We start from the raw sequence: 8,343 nt of genomic DNA, 5'->3' as shown, positions 1-8,343 counted from the left end.
CTGAAATTCCTACAAGACACTGCTGCGGGAGCACTCACATTGTTTCCCCATTCCCAGGGCACTGCTGTGGGGAAGCTCGCAGCACCCCATCAGGTCACTGCTGTGGGGAAGCTCACAGCACCCCGTTAGGGCACTGCTGTGGGGAAGCTCGCAGCACCACCTCAAGGCACTGCTGTGGGGAAGCTCGCATCACCCCCTCAGGGCACTGCTGTGGGGAAGCTCACAGCACCCCGTTAGGGCACTGCTGTGGGGAAGCTCGCAGCACCACCTCAAGGCACTGCTGTGGGGAAGCTTGCAGCACTCCCTCAGGACACTGCCATGAGGAGGCTCGCAGCACTCCCTCAGGGCACTGCCATGAGGAAGCTCACAGCACTCCCTCAGGGCACTGCGGCAGGGAAGCTCACAGCACACACCCCTTGCCCCGGACTCACCGTGATGATCTCCAGCACCTCGCTCTTGCTGATCTCGCCGTTGCGGTCGACGTCGAAGAGGGAGAAGGCCCACTCCAGCTTGAGGTTGGTCTTGCCGGAGGAGGTGAGGTGCAGGGCGATGATGTACTCCCGGAAGTCCAGCGTCCCGTCGTCGTTGGTGTCGAAGCTGCGGAAGACGTGCCGGGCGTAGACCTTGGGATCCGAGTTGGGGAAGAAGTTGCCGTAGATCTTCTCGAACTCGGCCCGGCTAATGCGCCCGTCCGGGCACTGCTTCTGGAAGCTTTCGTACCACTTGCACAGCTCGTCCTCCGAGTACTTGGTGTTGAGCTTCAGGTCCTCCAGAATCTCCTTGGACAGCGCCCCGCTTTTACTGTTCCCCATGGCGCCCCGAGCCTCCGCTCCGAGCCCCGGCCTAGCGCCCCTGATACCCGGCCTAGTGCCCCGAGCCTCTGCCCTGATCCCCGGCCTAGCGCGATCCTTCGCCCTGATCCCCGTGCCTAGCGCCCCGAGCCTCCGCTCAGATCCCTGGCACTTGGAGGTTGATTCCTTGGCTCCGTCTCCTCTCTCCCGAGCCCTCGCGCTTCCCTGCTTATATAGACTTCCTGGGTAGGTGGGGAGGCGGGGGGGCTCTGATAGACACCCCCCCCCCCCCCCCCCCCGGACACACACACACACGAGGCTATTTCAGGAGCGCTGATCACATTTTCGGCCAGGGGATGAGAAGCTCTTTAGCGCTATTAAAGGGAGATTGGCAGCTCTGAGCCACTTGGTGTATTGTCGGCCGCTGCCCTTGTGCGCACACCTCCATGCCTGCTTCGCCTCCTCCCACAGCTGTTATCACCCCCCCCCGCCCCGCTACCCCCCGCCACCCCGTCTCTCAACCCCCCCCCCCACAAACCCATCTATCTACCCCCATCCACCATATCTACCTCCCCCCAGCCACCCCCTCTATCAACCCACCCCTAAACAAACCCATCTATCTCCCCCCAGCCTCATCTTCTATCGACTCACCCCTAAACAAACCCCTCTATCTCCCCCCAGCCACCCCCTCTATCGACTCACCCCTAAACAAACCCATCTATCTACCCTCATCCACCATATCTATCTCCTCACAGCCACACCATCTATCTATCTATCTATCTATCTATCTATCTATCTATCTATCTATCTATCTATCCCAATCCCCCCCCTCTATCTATCTATCTATCTATCTATCTATCTATCTATCTATCTCTCCCCATCCACCCACTCTATCCATCCCCATCCACCCATCTATCTATCTATCTATCTATCTATCTATCTATCTATCTATCTATCCCCAGACACCTTATCTATTTATCTATCCCAATCCACCTTATCTATCTATCTATCTATCTACATCCACCTCATCTATCTATCTATCCCCATCCACCCCATCTATCTATCTATCTATCTATCTATCTATCTATCTATCTATCCCCATCCACCTCATCTATCTATCTATCTATCTATCTATCTATCTATCTATCTATCTATCTATCTATCCCCAGACACCTTATCTATCTATCTATCTATCTATCCAATCCACTCCCTCTATCTATCGATCTATCCCCATACAAACCCCTCTATCCACCCCAGTCCCCTCGGAGAGCCCAGGAGTCCTGGCTCCCAGCCCCCCTGCTGAAGGGAGAGGCCTGTCTATTAAGAACGGTCACATCCAGTGGGCTGGGAGAATTGCTTGCTCAGAACACTGCCTAGTGTCAGAAGGTTAAAGATTTAGCCTGGGCGTTGAGCTTCTCTTCTCTTTGGGAACTCTCTCCGACCTGTTGTGCCCACCACTGATAACCACTTCAAATCCAGCGTTCCGTCGTTAACGCCCGTTTTCGATTTCCCCCAACGCCGTGTGTTTTGGGGGAATCTCAGCTCCGGTTACAAAGGCTGGTGCATTGTCCTCTCCGCATTGAGGGAGGGGCAGCCTGGCCAGGCTTCTGACCGGGGCAGGATGGTGCAGGCTGCGAGCCGGGGGGATTTGGCTGGGGCCTGTCTCGGTGGGATTTGGGAGCGGCTCTGGGAGCGTTCATGCAATGTAGCTGGGTGTGGGGCTCCACATGCCGTAGCGCTGTGTGATCACTGCGCCTGGAGGGGTTTGCTGGTGTCACTAGCACAGCCCAGGCCGGAGAGTTAAGGGGGCACAGCGGTACCCCAGTTCCAGGTTGTACCCCGTGGATCCTGTCACACCTCCCAGAGCTGGGGAGAGAACCCAGGAGTCCTGTTCCCAGCCCCCCTGCTCTAACCACTAGACAAGGGGTTCTCAAACTTTTGTACCGGTGACCCCTTTCACATAACACGCCTCTGAGTGCGACCCCCCCATAAATTAAAATCACTGTTTTATATATTTAACACCATTATAAATGCTGGAGGCAAAGCGGGGTTTGGGGTGGAGGCTGACAGCTCACGACCCCCCCATGTAATAACCTCGTGACCCCCTGAGGAGTCCCGCCCCCCCAGTTTGAGAACTCCCCTCCCAGAGCCAGGATAGAACCCAGGAGTCCTGACTTTGATTCCCACTCAAATTTGCTCTTTTAAAACACAGGAGGGTTTTTGTAACTTTAGCTAGATAAAGAGATGCTGGGTGTGTATGAAGATAGATGGAAGGGGTGGCTGGGGGTAGATAGATAAGGTGGATGGGTGGATAGAGGGGTTTGTATAAGGGTGAGTAGAGAGATGGGTCCTGGCTCCCAGCCCACCCACCCACCTCCCGGCGTGCTCTAACCACTAGACCCCACTCCCCTCCCAGAGCTGGTTCATGTGCCCCTCGGTGGCTAATTACAATGGGCCTCAACTAATTATAGCTCTGTGCCTTGTGCCATATGCTCAATCGGCTTTGGTGGGTCAGATCTGTCAGCAAAGCGGCATTAGTGTCACGGTTGATCTGTCAGGGACGGGGACGGCTCCGTATCATGGCGGGGGAGGGGGCAGAAAGGGGACAGCATCACGAGTAGATGGGTTCGGGGGGACCCACAGCTCACTGAGCTCCACTTCCCGCCGGCCTCTGGGTCGAAGTGTCCTGAGGAGCGACGGGGCTAAACACCTCTCTGGGACCCCGGGCTCCTGAGTACCAGCCCTCATGTAAAGCTCTGCACCTTGTGACCCCCCCCCCAGCTGGAAACAGAACCCAGGAATCCTGGCTCACAGCCCCCACACCCCTGCTCTTACCACTAGATCCCAGCCCCCTCCCAGAGCCAGGGATAGACCCCAGGAGTCCTGGCTCCCAGTCCCGCTGCTCTAACCACTAGCCCCAACTCCCCTCCCAGAGCCAGGGATAGAACCCAGGCATCCTGGCTCCTAGTCCCGCTGCTCTAACCACTAGCCCAAACTCCCCTCCCAGAGCCAGGGATAGAACCCAGGCGTCTTGGCTCCCAGTCAATCCCATTCTCTAACCTCTAGCCCCAGATCTGCCTCTGTAGGGTTCCTAGAGTCCTCTGACGCATCCAGTGCTGGCCACTGTTGGTGCCAGGATACCAGGGTAGATGGGCCTCAGGTCTGACCCAGTCTGGCTGTTTCTGTCTTCCTGTAACCCAGGCCAGAGCTTTGCACTCAGTTATGCCTGCTTCCGGCCCAGATCTGATGGCTGCGCTAGAGGGGCTCTGTTAGAACGACATCTGGTACTGCTGTGAAGATAAGGTGACCAGATGAGATGAAGAAAATATCAGGACACCGGGGGGGGGGGGGGGGGGGGGAAAAAACCAAAAAAAACCCGAGTGATCCCGGTGGCGCAAAATATCGGGACAAAAATTGGGTCCTGACCAGAGATCGGTCGGGACGCGGGACAAACAGCTCAAAATTGGGACGGTCCCAATTTTATTGAGACGTCTGGTCACCCTATGTGAAGACGCCAGGTGATGGAAAATCCACCCGTCTCATGATGGAGGTAACGGTCCATCATGGGAGATGGAGTCCAGCTGAGGGAACGGGGCCTACGGCAGGAATGGGGATATTAGAGACACAGAACTACAACTCCCATGAGGCACTGCAGCAGCTGAGCGAAGGGAGGAGGCCACAGTGCATCATGGGAGTTGGACTCCCGCCAGGGAGCAGCCCTTAGGGAAAAATGGGGGTATCAGGATCACTGAACTACAACTCCCATGAGGCACTGCAGCAGCTGAGCCATTTGAGGAAGCCACGGTGCATCATGGGAGATGGAGTCCAGCTGAGGGAACGGGGCCTATAGTAGGAATGGGGACATTAGGGACACAGAAGTACAACTCCCATGAGACACAGCGGCAGCCCAGATTCTCACACCAACCACGCCCTTCTCTAGTGGGTTGACACATGCGTAGGGTGTGTGGTTTGGGGACAGGCGTGTGTGGTGATGGAGGGGCTGGCCACATGCGTGCGGCTGGGTTGCATGTGCTGTCACAGTGTGTATTTGTGAAGCAGTGCTGTGTATGTCCCCCTGTCCCTGCTGGAGGAGATATGCCCTGGTGTGTGTATGTATGTGTGTGTGTGTATAGTGAGGGGTGTCTGGGAGTTCTGTGTGGAGGGATAAATTGTATGTGTGTATAGACATTGTGGAGGGGAGTTGTGTGTATGGCTGGTGGTGGGTTTTTTTTTATAAGGAAGTTGTGTGTATGTGCATACACTGTGTGCTTGTAATTTGTGTGTGTGTGTGTGTGTGTCCCTGCCGCCCCCTGCTGGAGGGGCTGGTCCCTACTCTGTGCGTGTGTGTCTGTAGTGGTGGGGGTGGGAGCGACCCAGTCCCCATGTGGCGCTGACCGCCCAGCAGAGGAACTGGCTAATTGGCTCCTTATCATTTCATCTGCGGAGTTGAGACGCCACTTGCCAAGAGGCGGGGGTAGGGACGGGTGGGGGGGCCAGGGGACTTGGCCAGGGCCATATTAAAAAGAAAACAAAATTACAGCACTCCTGCCAGGCAGATAAGGGAGAGACGGAGCCTGGGACAGGGACAGAGAGCGAAAGAAAGAAAGAAGCAGAGAGACGGCGTGAAGGGCTGGAGCAGGGGGCAGAGGGCCGGGCAGGGCGGACGGAGGGAACATGAAAGAGGAAAAAGAAGGGAAAAACCCAAGCGCTCAGAAGGCCGGGTGTGAGGTAAGGCGGGGAAAGGACGTGAGACCGCCCTGCCCCATGGGGGCCCGGGGCAGAGCCTGGCAGCGTTCGGGGTGGGCAGTGGAGGGCTGAATGCTGGAGGGTAAAGGAGAAACCGGGGGCGGTGGGGAGAGGAGCCCACTGGGGGGCCCCTGCTTGGTACATGGCCTGCGCCCCACAGCTGAGATGTCAGTCTGCACCTGTCTCACATCTGCCACGCCCAGCACATCTGGAATGGCACCTCGCCCCCCACCCTGCCCCCCAGCTGGGCCACCCTGCACACCTAGAGTACACCGCACAGCTGGCCTGCTGCCCTATCCCCGCCCTGCCCCCCAGTTGGGATCCCCTGCACATCTGGAGTGCACCACACAGCTGGCCTGCCACCCCGGCCCCACCCTGCCCCTCTGCTGGGACCCCCTGCACATCTGGAGTGCACCACACAGCTGGCCTGCCACCCCGGCCCCGCCCGGCCCCTCCAGCTGGGACCCCTGCACATCTGGAGTGCACCACACAGCTGGCCTGCTGCCCCGGCCCCACCCTGCCCCTCTGCTGGGACCCCCTGCACATCTGGAGTGCACCACACAGCTGGTCTGCTGCCCCAGCCCCGCCCTGCCCCCCAGCTGGAATGCAGCCCACCCGCACTCCGGCTCATATCCATGCCCCACAAGACAGGTGGCCCCCCCCACTGCCCCGCCCGACCCAACGCTTCCCCTTGGGGCTTCTAGAGCCGGGCTTTGCAGGACCCACTGGGCCCAGTTCCCCTGCCATCGCCTCCCCGGAGGGCCTCGCTGGTCCCCGGCGCCTGCTTCAGAAACCTGGCTGCCCCGTCAGCTCTGCCATGCAATGGGGCTGCGCTCTCTTTGCCAGGGGCCTTCTGACCCACACGTACCTTCCTCCCACTCTCAGGGCCCGTAAGGGCAGACTGGGGGATTGCTGGGGTGCCCTGCACTGTGGCTAATCCCTGCCCCACAGGGCCCATAGAGCAGGGCGTTCTATGCCAGGGGAATATTTATTGTAGGGTCTTAAGGCAGGATTCTGGATTTAAAGGTACAGGCTCTCGTTTGTGCTATGCCGAAGGGCCACGTTACACTCTGCTCGGGGGGGGGGGGGATGTTTTTGTAGGGTCTTCCAAGCCAATTCTTTATTTAAAGGCACAAGCCGCCTTTTGGTGCCTTGTGGCGGGCGGGGTGGGGGAGACCAACGTTATTGTAGGGTCTTTGGGCAGGCATCTGGGTTTGTAACTCAGTTCCCATACTCCCAACCCCCGTCTCCCCCCGCTTCTCTCTCCCCAGATAGGAGCTTGCCCCCACCCTCCCCCACCTGCCATGTCTGCCCCCCCGGTGCCATCCGACCACGTGACAATGAACATGGCCACGGAAGAGGTCCAGATCCAGCTATGCCCGGACCCACATCTGGTGAGCACGACCACGGGAGGCGTGGAAGGCGCCTGCCACCACTGCCTCCTGCCCTTCAGCGTGGTGGCGCTGCTGATTGGGGTGGCAGTGACGGCCGTGGCCTACGCACATGACACCCACGGCTCGGTGCTGTCAGTGCTGGGATTGGCCCTGCTGGGTGCCGGGGCGCTGGGCCTGGCTGGGAGCTACCTGGCCTACCGCTGCCGGGGCCGCAAGATCAGGGGCTGGAGACGCGGCAGCTTCACCCTGTTGGTGGGGGACCAGCTGCAGAAAAAGGTGGTGGTGTGAGAGTCTGATCCTGGCCAGCGTGGGACACCAGTCCGGGTTCTGCCTCCATCCTAAGTCCGATTCGGGCGGCGTGGGTATCCGGGCCGGGTTTTGCCACCACCCAGAGTCCCCTGACTGAGCCATCCCACCTCCTGCTGCATGGGACCTGCCCTGTGTTGTGTGTCATTGCCCCTGTACCACAGGTCGCGGGGGATTCACCTTTAAACCCAACACTCCCTCGCCCAACTCTCCTGCCTACTGACATCACAGCCTCCAGCCCTGCCTCAGACTCCGGTTGCAGCCCTCTTGCCGCATGAACTACACACCCATGGGCCCATCTAGCGTGGCATCCCGCCTCCAGCAACAACCAGCATCTGCTGCTGTGGCGGAAAGGCCTGAGACGCCCCTGCACCCCACGTGCGATAATGGAATAATTCACCTGGACACTGCGCTCCTGCCCTTGCTGAGAATCCTGTGGCCGGGAGTTCCGCAGGCCGTGCAAAAAAAATATCTCGCCCGCATCCATTCTCCTCCCTGCTGTTTTGATTTAAAGGGCCAGCCCAGAGCTCAGAAAGTGGACGTGGTCCAGGTAGAGGAGGTCTCTGCCCCTGCTCAGGGGCTGGGTTAGTTATGAAGGTTTCTGAGGAGGGTAGCGCTTTGGAGCTGGGTAGATCAGCTGCTGCAGCCCCCTCTGGGGTGGGGAGTGGGGGCTGGTTATACGGGGATCCCCCCCGCAGTCCTTGAGCGCAGCGCCCCCTAGGGCCGCTCTGGGGCACCAGGGCCCTGTGTGGTGCCAGACCGGGTGGGACCCTCCCGCCCAGTTGTTGCCATCTCAATGTAAACAGCTGGAGTTTATCAGCCCTGGGCTGGGCTCCGGCCAGGTCAGCGCATTGTTCGCAGCCTTGTGCCCGGGCCGTGCCCGGCGCCCCCCGGCTTATCTGCCTCCCGCACAGGGGCTGCGGGGGGCTGAGGTTAGAGGAAGCATGTGGGGGGGGCAGCACCCTGGAGAATAGATCTCTCCCCCCACTGCAAACATAACCCCCCTGCCCTGCCCTCCCTCACAGCCCCCCCAAACACCCCCCGACCTGCCCTCCTCTCCCCCACAGCCCCCCTCTCCTCCCAAACACCCCCCGCCCTTCCCCCCC

The 8,343-nt window shown here is 59.3% G+C and overlaps 2 protein-coding genes across 2 annotated transcripts; one reads left to right on the top strand and one right to left on the bottom strand.

The window, feature by feature from the left end:
* Positions 1-377: 377 nt before the first annotated feature.
* On the bottom strand, positions 378-849 carry LOC117870228 (visinin-like). Its single transcript, XM_034757318.1, has one exon. The coding sequence runs from the start codon at positions 810-812 to the stop codon at positions 378-380; it is 435 nt and encodes a 144-aa protein (XP_034613209.1). The 5' UTR covers positions 813-849.
* A 4,479-nt stretch (positions 850-5,328) lies between these two features.
* Positions 5,329-7,719, top strand: LOC117870227 (transmembrane protein 100-like). The gene is made up of 2 exons (XM_034757317.1): positions 5,329-5,519; positions 6,809-7,719. The coding sequence occupies exons 1-2, from the start codon at positions 5,466-5,468 to the stop codon at positions 7,217-7,219; spliced, it is 465 nt and encodes a 154-aa protein (XP_034613208.1). The 5' UTR covers positions 5,329-5,465; the 3' UTR covers positions 7,220-7,719.
* Positions 7,720-8,343: the final 624 nt, after the last annotated feature.

The sequence above is a fragment of the Trachemys scripta genome, unplaced genomic scaffold (genome assembly GCF_013100865.1).
Source record: "Trachemys scripta elegans isolate TJP31775 unplaced genomic scaffold, CAS_Tse_1.0 scaffold_100, whole genome shotgun sequence".
NCBI classification, from domain to species: Eukaryota; Metazoa; Chordata; order Testudines; family Emydidae; genus Trachemys; species Trachemys scripta.
Note: the sequence above shows the minus strand (reverse complement) of the source record. Positions and strands in the feature narration are given on the sequence as shown.